The sequence below is a fragment of the Serinus canaria genome, chromosome 1A (genome assembly GCF_022539315.1).
Source record: "Serinus canaria isolate serCan28SL12 chromosome 1A, serCan2020, whole genome shotgun sequence".
Lineage (NCBI taxonomy): Eukaryota > Metazoa > Chordata > Aves > Passeriformes > Fringillidae > Serinus > Serinus canaria.
In genome coordinates, this window is record NC_066314.1 from 66,728,918 (window position 1) to 66,745,956 (window position 17,039).

At 46.5% G+C, this 17,039-nt stretch overlaps 1 protein-coding gene across 1 annotated transcript in view; it reads right to left on the reverse strand.

Annotated features, from left to right (window-relative positions):
* Window positions 1-17,039, reverse strand: part of CACNA2D4 (calcium voltage-gated channel auxiliary subunit alpha2delta 4) — a 122,145-nt gene that overhangs the window by 97,020 nt on the left and 8,086 nt on the right. Inside the window, exons 3-10 of the mRNA XM_050970051.1 lie at window positions 15,043-15,159; window positions 13,510-13,569; window positions 11,786-11,948; window positions 8,394-8,525; window positions 7,410-7,470; window positions 6,328-6,478; window positions 4,698-4,772; window positions 3,537-3,626 (exon numbers count right to left, since the gene is read on the reverse strand). Of these exons, the coding sequence (XP_050826008.1) occupies window positions 3,537-3,626; window positions 4,698-4,772; window positions 6,328-6,478; window positions 7,410-7,470; window positions 8,394-8,525; window positions 11,786-11,948; window positions 13,510-13,569; window positions 15,043-15,159 (849 nt within the window). The remainder of the gene's footprint in view (window positions 1-3,536; window positions 3,627-4,697; window positions 4,773-6,327; window positions 6,479-7,409; window positions 7,471-8,393; window positions 8,526-11,785; window positions 11,949-13,509; window positions 13,570-15,042; window positions 15,160-17,039) is intronic.

Below are 17,039 nucleotides of genomic sequence, written 5' to 3' on the forward strand. Positions count from 1 at the left end.
GCATGGCCCAGAGATGTGCAGGCAGGCGTGCTGATTATGTGCATCTCTGACCAGGGGACTGAGCAGCCCCACTCCATCTCCTCCTACCCCCTTATTATGCAGACCTGCCTCTGGAATGGCCTCCAGAACTACTGAAAATTCAAACTTGGTGGAAAGCATCTCATGGGGAGAAAATCAGCAGCAGACAAGAAAACAAAGCCAGTGAAGGAGAAACGAGAAAGGGCATTAAGAAAGATAACTGGAACTGGTAAACAGGGAAGTCTGAGCTTTGCATATCCTGAAAAATATGCTGTAGAATTCAGGTCCATAAAAATGTGACTGGAATCAAGAAACAATTTCTAAGTGTTCAGAGAAGAAGCAAGAAAGGTAGTAAAAATAATACAATGCCAGATTATAAAAACCAGAGGGAGATGGCCAGGCAGAGATGCTTTAGAGCCTCCATCCTTTACCATCAAAAGGAAAATACTGTAATGGCTGGGTACCTGCTGAAGTGATAAGAAACTAAGAAAAGAATGAATGAATTAGAGGCAGGGTCACAAAGTGGCAGGGCTAAAGAAAAGACAAATTTTAAGCATTTGAATGATCTGTGCTCAGCATGAAGGGAAAGAATTGCAGAAGGTGTAGCTGAACTTCTTGCCTCATGGGCTGAGATCTGACTGGGACTATACAAGATCCCAAAGGATGAAGAGGGAATCAACTGACAACACAGAAAATGGATGGATAAACTGGCCTTAAACATCTGGCATGGTGCTAGAAAAATCAGTAACACATGCATCTTGTGAATGTGTAAATGAATACACACAAGTGACACATGAGAGGCCACAAACCTTTGCTCACTTAAATCAGCACACAGGTTCATTCTTTTTATGGCACCAGTTTGCTCAAGTTACTCAGAATTTTGTCTCACTGAAATCCAGTCTGTTACCAGTTTCATCACCTTTTCTCTACCTGTAGCCATTCTGGAATGACCCACTCAATTAAGTTCAATGTTTATGTGATTTCTGAAATCAATCAGTGAGTCAAGGCATAATTATATCAGCCTGGTGGTAAGAGAAAATATCATTCCAATGTGGCCTTGAAAAGCAAAATTTGGCTTTTTGTGTCCTCCACAGGGTGGGAAAAGCAACAGCTTTCAAAATACTTGCTCTGAGTGTTATCCTGAGAAAGGAGGACACAAGCACATTGGAAAGCAGAGGCAGTGGCTTGAACACAGAAGAGGAGGGTGGATACTGCCTGGGGAGGGATGCTGCAGAGACACATCAGCTGAATAGGAATTAACAATGTGACAGTGCCTGAAAAAAACTATAGCTGTTGTCTTAGGTCCTGTTAAGAGGACTACAGTGTGTAAAACAGGGAAGGCAATTATTCTGCTCTGCTTAGCACCTGATAGCTCTCAGCTGCAGCACTCACACACTGTTGGGAGGACGGTGTTCCAGGGGAGGCAGCCTGGAAGCAGAACAATGGGGTATAAATCCTGCAGGAAAAAGGGGAGAGAACAAGGCAAGCCAAGCTTGTTGAAACAAGGAAGAGAAGAGAGCAGTGAGACAGATTAAAATTTAATAAATAGGAAAAGACCTCAAAAGATAGCACTTAACACCTGAGAATTTTGAAGCACTTCATAAATGTGTGCTTAAGATCATGGCTTCCCTTGGATGCATATTTTATTGAAACCACTTGGTTTGTGGCTAAATTGAAATGGAGAGTTCAAGTGGTTTATTGAGCATGGCAGAGAGGGACAGGGGGGTCTCTGGCTAGCTGTTCTCCTGAAACTGATCTGCAAATTGTGTCATGGATTAAAATATGCCCTGTCTCCCCCAGAGGATAATGGAGGAGAACAAAGACAGTGAGAGATTTGTGCTCTTCTTCAACCCCTCTTTGCTACTCATTCCTCATTGAGTGGGTCTCTGCTGGGCTATTAATTCTGTAAGCAATTGGACTGAGGAAAATTACCAGGGAAATTTTGCAGCCACTTTCATTACAGATATTATTACTGGTTGTCTCTTGTAATCAGCAAAGCCTGTTTCATCAGTGTGATGCTGCAATTTTCATTCTCCTGCGTGTGCTCCCGTGAGCAATAACAGCAGAGCCTGAGGAACAGCTGAGAGTAGGAATTTTGTCTGATGAGCAGGGGGTAGTCAATTCCACCAAAGTTCCCCCTTCTGCTGACTGTGACTGCACAGATTTGTTTTGGGGCACACTGACTAAAACCTTTTTCCTCTGCTATTACCAATACAGGTCTAAGAAACTCGAGGAGATGATTTCAGAGAGCCCTTAAACCCTATGTCCCCACTTGGCAGGGGACACCCTTTTACCTTAAGCTGTGGTACTTGCAGAGCCTGGGGGGCTCCAGCTGCTGATATTAAGGCATTCTGTTTCACATATTTCTTTGGTAACAAAGATATTATTTTGTGAACACCCATTTCCTAGGCACAGAAGAGCATGACACCTTTCCTCATCTGCAGGTGCTCAATGCCTGAGCCTTCTCCCCAGATCCAAGGTGACAGCAAAAGGCATGAGGGCAGAGTACTTCACCTTGTGAGGGAGTAACAGCAGAAGGTTCTATCACCACTGGGTGCTGCACTGTCCAAGAGCAATCTCAGAGCTGTTTAGAGCTCATTGAGCAAGAGAAAAGCAACAAGAACCAAGATAAGTGATGACTACTGAAATTGCTGACTGCATTTTTTAATGCTAAATAGAGAGAAGAAATAAATTCTTTACCCACCAAGGAGTTTGTTCTCTACTACTGCAGTGAAGTCACATTAATCCACTGGGGTGCATGGGCAACACTCACTGGAGGTATTTTTGGTTCAGCTATTTCAGTGGAGGATGCATTTTGTTTCAGCTTTTAAGACCCCTTCCAACCCAAGCCCTTCTATGATTCTGTGATCCACAACCCCTCTATAAACAGTGCCATGAGGGGATGGGGGTATTCAGCTGGTTTTTGGTCCTTTTTCTTGTTGCCATTCCTTAAGAAACAGAATTGTATGTTTTCCTCTAGGCTACTGAATTTCCTATTCAATGAGGCAATGAATAATTTATGCTTCTTTTCAGAGGTATTATTCTCCTGTACCTGTGACTTCTTCCCCGAGCACTGATACTCAGCAAAGTGACATTGAAATAAATCTGAAGAATAATCTTCCATGTCTTCATTATCATCACTGCTCTCTAATAACATTACTTACAACCAGAATTGCGGCCCTCAGCTATCAGTTGTATTTTATTACCACCATCTGTAAAGGTGCCTGGACAATGCCCAGTTGTGGGGCTCATTAAGAAAACTCAGGAGGCCACAGCTTTGCTGGCTCCTAATCCTTCCTGAGCAGGGACCACTGGCTGTGGCTATAATGCACAAACTAACACTTCCCCTGAGATGGGTGAGCCCTGCACACTGCTTGTGACAAATTTGGGATCCATGAGATCAGCTCCTGCCCACTCCCCATTGCAGCAGCCTGAGGGATGTGCTGTCACTGGGGGAGAGGAATGCAGGGCTGGGCAGGGACACTGAGCCCCACAGAAGCATTAGCACCAACTCTTACCTCTCTCAGGATTTTGAAGGACTCTGTCAAAGCCTTGCTCACAGTCCCCACTCCTTTTGCCTGCAGTTCCTCCACCAGCTGCTTGAAGTGCTGGCAAAAAGAGAAGGGAAAAAAAACCAGGACTGAGTTGCAGGCAGGGTGTTCCCTTTGAGCAGGGCAGAAAAGGGTAGCCCAGAAAAGGCTGTGCCCATGCAGCTCCAGCAGGACTGCATTTCTCAGTCTCTGGACTGTGAACCACTGTGGATCCATATAAGATCATGGAAGGGGCAAAACTACTGGAAATGTGACTTGCCCTTATCTGCTCCTTCAGGAAAAAGAAAATATCCTGTTTGGATAATTTCCTTGAGGAAAAATAAAACACCCCAAAAGCAACAGGATAGGGAAAAAGAAAAAAACTGAATGCTTGTCTAGGACTTAAGCAGCATTGAGCTGCTTAAATTAAACCCTCTCTGCAAGATAGTGTTTGGGAATCCTTTGGGAATCCCTGCAAAGACATCACCCTCTGTAGTCATACTCTGTGGCCTAGGGCTAATCTGGGAAAGAAATCTGATTGCTGAAGGTATACAGGGATGCAGTAATACAAACTAAAAAAAAAAAATTGAAAGAAGAAGAAAAACAAAACAGGGAAAAAAGCTAAAAATACCAGTCAGCCAGGAGGGTGGTGGAGCAGCTGGACACAGGCTGGCCACCTCAGGGCTGCTGAACCCTCCTGGATCAGAGCAGCAAAACCCCTCCTCAGAGAGGGCTTGCTGGCAATCCACCCTGATGAAGGATCAGGCCAGGCTGAGAACTCATTCACCAGGAAAGGACTGACTATTTTTTCTGAGGGCTGAGGATGTGGAGTGTCTAAGATGGAGACCTTCTGCCCTCTGCACCCAGTTTTTAATAAGGCAGTCTGGGCTAGGTCTGCTGGTGGTGCAGCAGTGGGGACCCAGGGAAGCTGTGACTGCTGCTCACCCACCAGCTGACCCTGTGTCACAGCAGCTTGGGGTAATTCAGGGTGAGCCACAGAGCCAGCACAAAGCCCTGAAATGCTGCTGGCTTCTGAAATGCACACATTGTTCCTTGTCCCTGGAGTTTCATCTCACAGCATCTCAACCCAGTGCTCTGCCTACCTGAAGGGAGCTACCTGAGTTACCCTGAGAGGGGCCTGGTACTCACCTCTCTGTTATCTCTGTCTGCTTGGACCAGGATACCCTTAAAACAGGGCTCAATAAAATGGACATAATCATTGTACTGCAAAGAGAAAAGGAGAAGAAAGGGGTGGTTATGGGAGAAAATTCACAAAATGGGTTCATGTCCTAGGTGGATATTCAGAAAGCAGCATGGAACATGATGCCATTTTATACCTATTTCCCTCAAAAATTGTTTATAGTTATCATGGCAAACTAGGATTTTGATGATTCTTCTGTTTGCTTGAATAATGCATTAATTACAGTGTTTTGCTGAGTTCTGGCTGTGCATATCTACACACACAAAGTTACTTTTTTTTCCCCACTCACACCACAAAGTTTTTATACCCACTTTATGAACATGTATCCCTGACCTTGCTTCTAGCATTTTCTGCACACAGTTTTCACTTCTGGAGACTTTGTGAGTCCCCAGCTGAACCTTGTAACCTGAAGTTTGAAGCCACTGGTGCACAGCTGAACAACAACAAAGCAGGTTAGCACACATCCACTGGACTGGGATCATTAGGGGAGTGGATGATTCTAGGCTCTGACATGTGAGGAAAAGCTTGGTAAGGCCCCTGTGAACCTTTTCCTGCAAGGTTCAGGAGAGTGCAAATCCTAAGAGGCCACTGATGCTCAGCTGATCAATAGGAACTTAGGTCAGGCTATAATGTCTCTGAGCCAGCAGGTTCTTGGTGTGAGTGCAGTAAAGGAATATACACACACACACACATATATGTGTATATATATATATATATATATATATATAAACATGGTATTTCTGGGATTGTTTTTGAAGAACAGATGATATTTCAAACTCCTTAATGACTCCCCCTCGATTTTTCTGCCAACACTGTTCACTCTTCCATCTGTCCAGTCATATAAAGACAGGATTGTTGCCACTGGAGTTTCTAATTAGCTAACATAAGAAGCTATCAACAAAAAGCAGAATTTATATCTCAGTGCCCTGGCAAGCTATCATAGAAAGAAGCCTGGGGAAGAGGAGATGGTGCCTGAATCAGCTTTCAAAATTAGAAGGCAAGGAGTCTTCAACATGGCACCAGTGTTGCTATGAGTCATGGAAAGAAGTTTTGCTTTCTGTGGTCACTGGTGTTGGTTCCCTGTGGGTAACCAGCCCATCCTCACCCTGCCAGGGCTCAAAAAGGAAGAGAGTACCACTGAAGCTTCCTGACCAAGCTCCATGAAGCCCAGGTGATGGACTCAGAACTGTAAGGGCAGCCTTGCAGGATGCTGGTGCACAAAAAGGCACGTGGTGGTAGTTTTCTAGCCTGGAAACTTTATCCTGAGGATTACACTGCTGCTGCTGGACCCAAATTCAGTGCTAGGGCAAGCTCAGATGTCTCTCTGCAGCCCTTATCTGTTGCAGTCACATCCCTAAGAAAGCAAAAAGATGCAGCCAACACCTTTGGAGGAGATGAAACGAGCTGGCAGCCACCCTGCTGACCACACAAAACTGCCTCCCCAAGGGTCCTTTGGGGAATTTCCCCAATCCAGTAAAAGTACTGCTGTAGGGAGGTTACTGTGATTTTCTGAGGGGAAGGAATAGGGGGTGTGAGGCACCAGGAGAGAGCTCAGCACTGGAATGGAGGCAGACATACTGCAATGATGTTGACAAAGTCGTTTTCTCCCAGAGTATCCAGAATGGTGACAATGGTGTGCTTGGCAATGGTCATCCTCAGGCCCTTCATGCTGCCACTGACATCCACAATGATGACAATGTCCTTGGGAGAGGTGGCTGCTTGGATGTACCTGCACAACAGAGAGCATGAGCAAGCAGGGTGAGAGCCAGGGAGGGGGAATGCTGGGCATGTTGCTGTCACTGTGCCAACCACAGCACCACGTGCACCATGGCCACAGCTGTCCAGCTGGAACAGGCTGGCTCCAGCACTTCATTTCCTGCACTGGGAAGGGCTGAGCCTACTGCAGACATACACCCAAGAGTGACAATTGTTCAAGTCTGCTTTAGTCATGCTGAGCAGACTGAGTAAACACACCACAGTTCTGAAACTTAAATATCCCCACCACCTCCCAGCAACAGAAGTGTAATTTCCATGTGGCACATGGTAGATGCCACAGAGAAAATTGTTGCTGGCAGGGCTTCCCAACCTGCTATTACCTTTGTTTATATACTCCCCCGTCACCATCATATTTTCTGAAAAATCCCTTTGCCCAGGATTTTCTCCTGGGAAGCTGAGAAGCCTCAGAGAAAAAGGAAAACAATAATTATCTTATTTGCTTCTCCTGTGTTCCGCTGCTTTGGAATGTGGTTTGAAGATTGTTTAGCCAACAGGTGATTGTTTCATTGGGTTTATGTGAGTTGTTTTAACTTACTGGCCAATCAGGGTCAAGCTGTGTCAGACTCTGAAGAGAGAGTCACGAGTTTTCATTATTCTTTTAGCCTTCTGTCTGTATCCTTTCTGTATTCTTTAGTATAGTTTAGTATAGCATTCTTTAATACTATATAGTATCATAAAATAATAAATTAGCCTGCTAAGAACATGGAGTCAGATTCATCATTCCTTCCAACAATGGGGGTCTCAGAAAATACCACACCCCCAATCTCTTGCAGGAGCACCACAGGACATTAATTACTGATCAGCAGCTCACCAAGGTGTCACCTGGAAAAAAGGGGACAGAGGAAGGATGAAAGGTGCTTTGGCCAAGTCTCTCCAAAACTCACCAGCCACGGTTTCTGCAGTCAAAGGAGATGACTCCATTCTCATCTGGTAACCACTTTATTCCTGAGGAGAGCAGCAAGAGGAGCAATCAGCACTCACAGCAGGCAGGCAGCTGCTCCCCAGGCACCTGCACTGCTGCTGTTCCCTGCCGAGACCTGGCTACCCCAGGGAGCACAGGAGGCTGGCCAGCCACAGCCGCGGCCATCCTGCAGAAATACAAGCAGAACTGCTTGGTCTTTGGCAGTTCTGAGTAAACTGTTTATTTAAAAATGTACTTAAGCATAGTCTGTTCACCTGCAATGCAACTGCTTTTAGTTTTGAGTTCTCACTTTGATGTAGTTCTCAACAGATTTTTTCTCCCAGAGTTTGATTGAGAGCATAAAAAAGCAGCAGCAGCGACTAGGATGCATCCCAGATTCCCTGCTACAGGCTCTGTTCACAGCCATCTCTGCTTTCACCTTCTCCAGCACGTGCCAGGACACAGAACAAGGGCATGCAGCCATCTCACCAAGTGGCCACCAGGCAGGCTGCACCTGAAGAGCATCTCAAGGGCTCCTACAAGCACAGGACCTCCCTCCTGTGCTGTGACCTAAAGTGCCACTCACAGCTGGTGAGCGGATGGCCAGTCAGGCTGGCCAGCTGCATCTGCCATGTGTGTCCTCAGAGAGGCTTTGGTCACCACTCAAACCCACAGGGGAGCCCTGCTATGGTGTTTTGAGAGCTTTTTGGAGGACTCCTGCCAGCAGACTCCTCTGGGGTTGCATGAGCAGTGTGCCTGAGGGGCTGGTTCTAACGGGAGAAAAGGGTTTATGCCTGCAGAATAATTCCTTCAGCTTTATCAGGCCATTTTGCTCACTGTAAAATCCTTTTTCTCAGGGCTGGGATGGCCCCAGACTTCCCAGATTGGATTCTTCTAGGGCACAGGCCCTGTCCTGCAAGATTTTTGTGTGGCACTGGACGAGCAAAGCCAATCTCTACTCTTTTACCTGGGTACAGCCTGAAGAATCCAGTGGAGCTGCCAAAGTACTGCCAGGTCAGTGTGGGATCCCTTTCAAAGTTGTCCACAAAAATAGGATTCAGGGCTTCTGACATGTAAACTCCATTGAGTATGGCAGGGTCTGTGGGGGAGAAAATTGTGTAAAAGAAGGGAGGACATCCACCATCCCTGATGGAGGAGAGGGATGGGAACAAAGGCAGCTTCAGGAGGAATGCAACCTTGTCCAAAGGTTTTACATTGATGCATCCTGTGTCCCCTGCCCATTCAAGTGAATCCTGGAGGCCAGGCCACCACTGGCCACTGCAGGTGATCTCAGCTTGGTCCAATTAACCCCATTTCTCTTGCCTGCCCTTGAGCCCTACATCTGGTTGGAATAATGTTCTCAGAGGCCAAGAGAGGCCATCACAGTGCTGAGCACAGCTGGCACAGCCTGCAGGCAGTGTTTAACTGCTGCCTGACAGGGGATGTGTGGCTCTTGAGAAGCAGTAGGCTGATGCATCACTGACAGCCTTTCTACAAGGACTGTCTAAATTTATGCTGGGTGTAACTACCTAAGAGGAGCCCTAGGATTTACACAGTTGCACTCTCTCTTTTCCTCATTGAATCTTTCTTTTCTTCTTTGTTCTCTTTTTTTTCTTCTCTTGACAAAGCCTGGGCTGTCCTACCATGCCCCCATCTCCTCAGAATGGTGAGAGACAACACTCACTTTTAACATTTCAAAGGTTTATTAAACCTTAACGAAGTACAACAAAAGAGTGAATAAGGAAAAATTGACAGCACTGGGAGCATGGACCACCATGTGCTCACCCACAAAATGGCTCCTCCACCTTTTATACCTTTGGTGCTGCACTAGGTAACCCTGGCCTCCACCAAGCCCATCAGTGAACTCTTCCTTGCCATCCATTGGTGGGGATTGAAAGGAATGATGGATTTGTCTTTACAAACAAACTGTGGGTCAGCTGGTAGACAAAACCAGCACTGAGAAATGAAAGAAACAATGGGAAGGATTCCACTGACTGATGAATGGAAAAAGATATTTGTCTTTACAAATAAACTGTAGGTTTGCTGATATATGAAACTGGATCTTGACAGATGAAAGAAACAATGGGGAAAGACCCTGGATTCCATAAGAATTAAAAATGAAAAGGGAGGGTCATACATTAGAGGGAAATCTTTGGTATCAGGCATTCCAGGAAATCTGTACCTCTCAAGTACCTCAGCCAATGGGGAAAGAGAGAAGGGAAATGTGGCTGGGAAATTGGGATAAGAAGGAGGCTGTGTCCTCCAAACATTTGAGAGACCCCAGTGGAATGCACCATGGCCTCTCCCTTTATTCAAATAAAGTAAAAGGACTTCTCTGTCTTCTTTTTTGAATTAATTTTCCTGACAAGATCACTTTCTGCAACTTGACTGGAGGTGAGGTGTTGCCATGCCACACCTCCTAGGAACAAGCCTGCTCTCTTCCCAAATGCCCTGGCTATCAAGGTGATCCAGTGACAACAATAAAGGGGTGGGGCAAAGGGGACTGTGGGGACAACAAATCACAACAGCATAACTATACATCAATAAAACTTATCATACAGTCTTAGGTTGGAAATAGGGGTATTCTACTCCTATCTGTCAGAGGTGGAGCAGTTCTCTTCTGTTGATTGGGCAGCTTTCTTTATCTCTTCCACAACCCATCCTCCCTCCAGGAGATCTCTTCTGTTCAAGGCCAGTGAGTGTCCCTGCATGGCTGATAAAATTCTATCATCCCATGGGGAGGTGCTCTGCTCAGGGGAGGAGCCAAGCATTCCTACCTGGATATAATCTGGCACTGATAACACCACAGCAGCCTTTTCCACTGCATTCCCAGAAGACCAGGCCCATCTACACAACCCCTGGACCTCCAGAGGATAACTCCAAGAGGTTACTTCTCCAGGATCCCTGCTCCAACAGAATCACACCTGGCACTGCAGGAGGGCTGCAGCCACCATTCAATGGGACTGCTGCCACCACTCTGACCCACAGGGTGTCAGGTCATATTCTAACTCTGTCAGTGGTTTTTTTTTCTTTGTTTGTACTATTACATTTGGTTTTTTTTAGTTTTCCTAGTAAAGAACAGTTATTCCTGCTCCCATATCTTTGCCTGAGAGCCTTTTAATTTTAAAATCATAATAATTCAGAGGGAGGGGGTTTACATTTTCCATTTCAGGGGAGATTCCTACCTCCCGTAAGCAGACACCCGTCTTTTCAAACCAAGACACATACACATAATATTCATCCCTTAATTGTGAGAGCCAACCATTGCATTACCTGTCTGTACCAGAACCAAGAGGAAGCTGCAGATTCCAAGAACTCCTAGGAGGCAGGGTATATTTGGGGTCTGTGTTGACTCACTGCCTCAGGAGGCCAAATAGAACAGCAGCAGTAGAAACAGTGAATCATGAGAAACTGGCCATTGTAGGATTAACTGTATTAGTGTCAAAAAGGGTGGGGATTTCACCTACCTCTTCCTGTTTAGTCATTTTACTAAAAGCAGTTTTGGTCAAAATGAGGGAAAAACTGAATTGTGACTCCCCAGGGATGAGGCCAAAGTAAGTCCTGCAGGAAGGTAGAGCAAGAAATGCTGTGGAGAGCCATGCTTGCTATGTGCAAGAGGAAGAGTGAGCACTGTGGGACACTGCTCCCTGGAGGAGCTGTGGACATGGAAGCAGCCCTCCTGCTCCATCTGCTCATCCTGCAGCCACAGCCAGAGGAGCTGCTTGGTTCATGGTGAGGTGTAGGGCAAGAAATCAGCTGGCTGGACAGTGCCTCTCTGCTGTTTGACCACCTCTCTCCATACTGTGCAGAGGGCAGCAGCCTCCTTTGTGCAGTTCTGCTGTACCCACCCACAGCCAACTCTGCTGTGAGCAAGACTTTAGGGTCTGGGGCTCTCAGAGCAGATGGAACTGATTTGAAATCATGGGAGAAATAGAACTGCCTCTACTGTGTCTCTAAAAACCAGCAGTTGTGAGCACAGTCACCAGTGAGATTCTTGACAACTAAAGGCCGTGACAGAGCCAACCCTTCATCCAGAGTGACAATTACCAATAAAGTCTTATCCCAGTTTGTCTCACAGTGCCTTTGGTTGGGTAGAGGAGCTGTAGGAGAACACACTGCCTCCCTGAGATGGAGGCCTGTCCACCATGAGAGGTTTTCTAAGAGCAGATTGTACCTAAGTCCTGTCACAGTGACAGCACAGACAGGACTGTCCCCTAGGACAGTACCTTTCCAACCCTGCCTTTTTTTTTTTTTTTCCCCCTCTGTAAGTTATTTTTTCTATTCCCATCCTTGTTTCCAGTATTGCTGCTGATCAATTCCACACCAGCCTGCCAGCAGTGAGAAGGTAGAGGCCATTACCTTTGTTGTAGACATTGGTGGGCAGCTGGATATCACTGTAGGTTGTGTTCACCAGCAGGTTATTGAAATGCTCATTTGGCTCCAGAATGAATTCATCCCCAAGCTCCACATAATTGTCATTTTCATCCTTATCATTAATCAGGAGAGAGTTGTAGTAATCAAACTGTTGATGAAGACAATGGAAAAGAGAAAGACAAAGAGAGAATAGGACAGACTATTACCAGCACTCTTTAAAACAAAGAGGGGACATATGGAGAATCAGGGCTTCAAAGAGGATCAAAATGAGCCACAAACAAGCTATTACCAACTGGAAGTGTCAAGCTGCCCAAATGATGGTTTCTGGCCAGTTTGTTGCTGTCATATGCCCACATGACTGAAAGCACTGTCTATGCCAGGAGCATTGCTTAAGAGCCACTGAAGAGCACAGGGGCAGGGTGGCAGCCTCCTGTGGCCCCTCAGATGTACTTAGGGGATTAGCTGGAAAGGTGAAGTGTTTTACAGGGTCTGGATTCCAGGTTTAGCACAGGACACACCAGGGCTGACCTCACCCAGCCTGTCTCTGCAGCTGTCCCTTACTGAGTTCACTGCTGGACATCCAGCTGGGATTATCCCCTCATTCTGGCACTCCAAGTAGCAGGCACTCATTGAGAGCAAAGGATCAAGCAGAAGGTGCTCAAAGACAATGCAGTGTGCCCCCCACCCGTGAAGGTCACTGGGGATTTACCATTCACAGTCACTTGAGTACATCCAGGGCATTCTTTGTCCTTGGATAACCTATGTTTTTAAGATGCTTTTGCTGACTTTATCTGAGCCAGAGGTTACATAAGGATTAGTGTTCAAGCACCAGCAGCACTCAGAGGGTGCAAGTGGAGTGTGCAAATACAGAGTCATGTACCTCAACTCACCCAAGCCCCTTACTGTGAATGCTGTTAACCCAACTAACATGGCTAATGGGACTCTTTAAAAAAAAAAAGGAAAAATAAAAAGTGAGATAAATTAGTAACTAGCTTGATTTCAAGGAGTGTTTTCATCTTTCCCACCACTGAGACACGTACTTGCAGGGGTAGCCTGTCCTTCTGCTGAGCTGTCTGTGCTTGTACTGTGGAGAGAGAATTTCCTTCCACAGCCTTTTCATTCCAGCTCCCCTCACCAGCAATAATCCCACAGCTTGGCCACAACAAACAGTTATTAACAGAAAGCCAATTATCCAAATTGCTTAGACAGCACCAAACTTTCACCTTAAGGGAAGTCCTGACAAGTGGGTGTCTGTCTGGTACAGAAAAGATGATGGAAGCTGTTAAGAAAGATGGTGAGAAACTCAGTTCATTTGGATTAACGGTTTGCTGTGAGTATTTGTAACAGCATCCTCCTCATTGTTCATTCACACTCAATTTTTAGCTCATTTTCCAGTCAAGTAACCCACAAAGTGCCAGCTAATTTGCACTAAAACATCACATAATGACAGTGTTGGCCAGTGCAGTAAAAGTAATGCCAATACTATCATGCAGCTCAATGTCTTCCCAGAGCCACAGGGATAAATCTTTTTGGTGTTACTAGGTTTGGGATATGCCAAGGATGTCTCCTACTTGCAGCAGTCTCTGAGTGTCCTGCAGACAAGGCAATTCCTAAGCCCAGGAACCTGGGGGGTGAGTTCCTGGCTGTGCCCGTTCTTTGGCTGCCCTGAGGATGTGTGCCATGTTTGTCACTGACCAGGATAAACTCACCTCCAGCGAGGAGTTGTACTCATGGTTCAGATCTGCATCTTCTGCTGCTTCCACCAGCCTCTAAAGCAAGCACACAGAAAGGAAGGTGAGTGGGTGCTGGGGCAAAGCCCTCCAGAAGTTCTTCCAGCTGTATCAGCAATTGCCTTCTTCACCACTACCACGTCTGGGATTATAAACTTCCCTCCTCTCCTGCTGACCTGTCATTCTGTGCTACAATTTTACAGCTTGGAAGGTACATTATTTGCAGCTATTTATTGCCAAGTGTATTCACACCTACTTACTCCAGAGTCCCTGCTAAACCGCAGAGCAATTTTAGATATCGCAGGACATATACAAACAGAAACAGGTCCATTTAGAGAAACAACAGACAGATTTAATTTCATTTTCCATGAACCCTTCCAAAAAACCATGGGAAAGACATTTCAGCCCCAGCTTGATGTCAGTATCTCATCAAAGGAAAAGGCCTTGTGGGAGTCTCAGTCTGGCATTGTTACTGAGACAAAGACCATGACTGGATTTTGTAAAGGGCTCAGCGATGCTGTGGCCGTTTATAAGCTCTTACCATTTATGGAAGGCAATAAAATCAGCCAGTTTTCTCCAGTATGATGCTTCAGGGCACTAATTCTCAAATGGTACAGACTGGGAAGGGATCCAACTAAACACGTACATGTTTTCAAGGTTGCACAATCAGCAACAGTCTCAACAAAACTACATTTTGCTCCCTCACAAAGGATAAGGCAATTCAAACACTGGAGAAGTCTGGCTAAGAATTTAATGTTATTGGCCAAAGCTCTGGGACTAAATATGCCCACATTTCACTTGGAGATTCAAATGATGTGTTTCTGGATGACTTTTCCACATTAGAAGCCTTAAACAGTCAAGGCTCTGTGACTACAGAAATATGCTTTTCATAGTAGGTAAATACACAGGAATATGATAAATCCTTAGATGCAGGAAGCAAGGGGGGCCAGAATGATTACCTGCTCTGATCTCCCACACTGCAACAGCTACAGACCCCTTACCACCTCCTCCACACTTCCCCATGTACACAGCTGGAAATCCAAGCACCTTCCTTGCAGCCTGTGCTCAGGAGGTGCAGAAATTCCCCTTGAGCCACACACACAGCTGAAACAAGCCCCTAGTCTTCAGCAGCCAGAGTGCATTATGGAAGGATGAACTGGATTTTTTCACTTTTGAGAGGCTTTCTTCTCCCCCTTTTTAAACAGCTTGTCTCCTAAAAGAGTGCTCGTTCCCTCATATTTATTCCTAGACTTTGTTTTTGTCTTATTTTCTAATTTGAGCCGAGGGAGAAGCCAGCATCCCCTTGTCTGAACGCCCACATCCTCCCACCAGTGTCTGCTTAAAGCTCAGCGTGAGCAACCAGCTGCACCAGCAGGCTCCTGCCTGGGCAGGGAAGTCCTCACACAACCCCTGCACCCACACACTCCTGGTGCAGGCAGAGGCCTGTGCCTGCTGCTCCAGGGCTGGCAGGACCCAAATTCCCTCCCAAAGCCCCAAAGGCCGTGGTCATACCTCAACAGCTTCCACCTTCCTGCGGAGCATGCTCTCCATCTGCTCCGAGAACTTCTTCACCAGCTCCAAGCCATCCACCTCCTTGATTTTCAGGGTTGGCTCCACATCTTTGTACTTCTACCCAAGGGAAGGAAGAAAATCCTGTTGAGAAGGAGGTTCTTAGGGAGAGGGATGAATTTATCATTGCTAGCTGAGTATTGTCTTTGTGTTGAAACAACTGCTCTGACTTTATGACCTTCCATCTTTGTATTTTCTCTTCTCCACCTCATAATTCAGGATGTGGAGATCAGTGGCCATAACTCAAAGGACTTTGACCAAGTAAAAACAACTGATCCAACTGTGAGCTTGTGGCTGTTGAAAGGAGCAATGCACCTGAAGCTACGAGTGCCTACAAATTAGAGAGAAGCAGAAGGCTAACTTTTAAAAACCCAAACCATGCACTGTGATGACATCCACAGCATCTTTATGTACATCACACACCTCCAGCTCACTTAAGCAGAGGGAAGAGCAAGGGAATGGAACTATGTGCTGTCACTGCAGCTCTTCCCATGTCTTGTGCGCTCTGGGGCACTGCTGGGGAGATGTCCTGGCAGTGCAGGGGCTGTCCTGTCCCAGAGCCACCCCATCTGTGAGGGAACCTGCCAGGTCTCCAGCAAGAAGGGTCTGCTCAGTGCTTACAGGGGAGACTGCCAAGGAAAGCTGTGATAGACAGGTATGATGCCACTTATTGGGCACCCAGGAGCATAATTTAGACCAAGAGCACAACAGAGGCAATTCCTAAAACCTAGGAATTATAAGCATGGCTACTTGCTGCTGCCTCCATGGGGAAAGGTGCTGTAATAAGGACCTAGATCTGACAGCTTTAGAGATAACCAGTTTATTCTCACCATATTTCATGCAACCTAGGAATTAAAAAAACACAAGAGTACACCTAAACTGTAAGCATAATCTGCCTCCTTAAAGCTGCTCTTTTAAGACTGGCTAAGATGGTCTTTATTTCTCCTTTCCAAAAAATCCCACTGCTAACAGAGATAGCCAGAAAGAAAGATTACTGAAACCTGTGAAAGGACACAGGACAATTAACTTATTTCAGAAAAGACAGAGCCTTATCTCCTGAGCAATCTGGAAACACAAAGGCAACCAATTGCAATTCCCTGGATCCTCATCATCAGTTTTGTCTGCAGTGTGTACAGCCCCCCTCCATCCTCACGTTGTGTTAGCATCACAGCAGCAATTTCAGCCAGGGCTGGGCAAAAAAAAATGAGGTGGTGAAAAGGGCAAGGAGATGGCAGGGGCTCTAGTGACACTTCTGAATTAGTGGGAAGCAGCAGGGAAAGGACTTTGCATGTCTTTAGGGTGAGCCCGTGGAGTCCCCTTTGTTCAAGAAACTCCTTGACCATGCAGGAGGGCAGTGGGCACAGGCAGAGGAAGAAATGCCTCGAGGATGGGGCAGGCTGAGGAGGTCAGACAGAAATAGCAGCAGCATCCAGCCCTCAGCAGGCATGGCAGGGAGGCTGCTCACTCTGTCTGGCATGATTAACAGCAAGGGTTTTACTGGATTAAAAACACCAGGCCTCCCATCCCCTCTGCTGGGGCTGGGGAGCTGGGACAGGCAGGGGAAGGAGGAGGAAGAGGAGGGATTGAGCAGGAAGGTTGGGGTAATCACACTGACAGAAGAGAAATGTGCAGCCACAACCCCCGACCATGGTGCTGGCTGGTGAGAGACTGCAGCACACACCCAGCTGGTGTCTGTCCCTTCAGCTCTGTGTCACAGCTCCGCCAGCAGAGAAGTGATCTCTGCCAGGCTGGGTTTTAATCAGGCCCTGCTGGGGGGAGCAGGGTAATCTCTCCTGGGAAAGCTCACCAAGGGGGGACACACCAGCACGGGCAAGCAGGCACTTCACAAAGTGACCTGCCACCAGTTACCTCATAGCACAGCCTCAGTTAAAAGCAACAAGGCTTCCCCCCCCTCCCCCGTTAATTTTTTAAAATTTCAT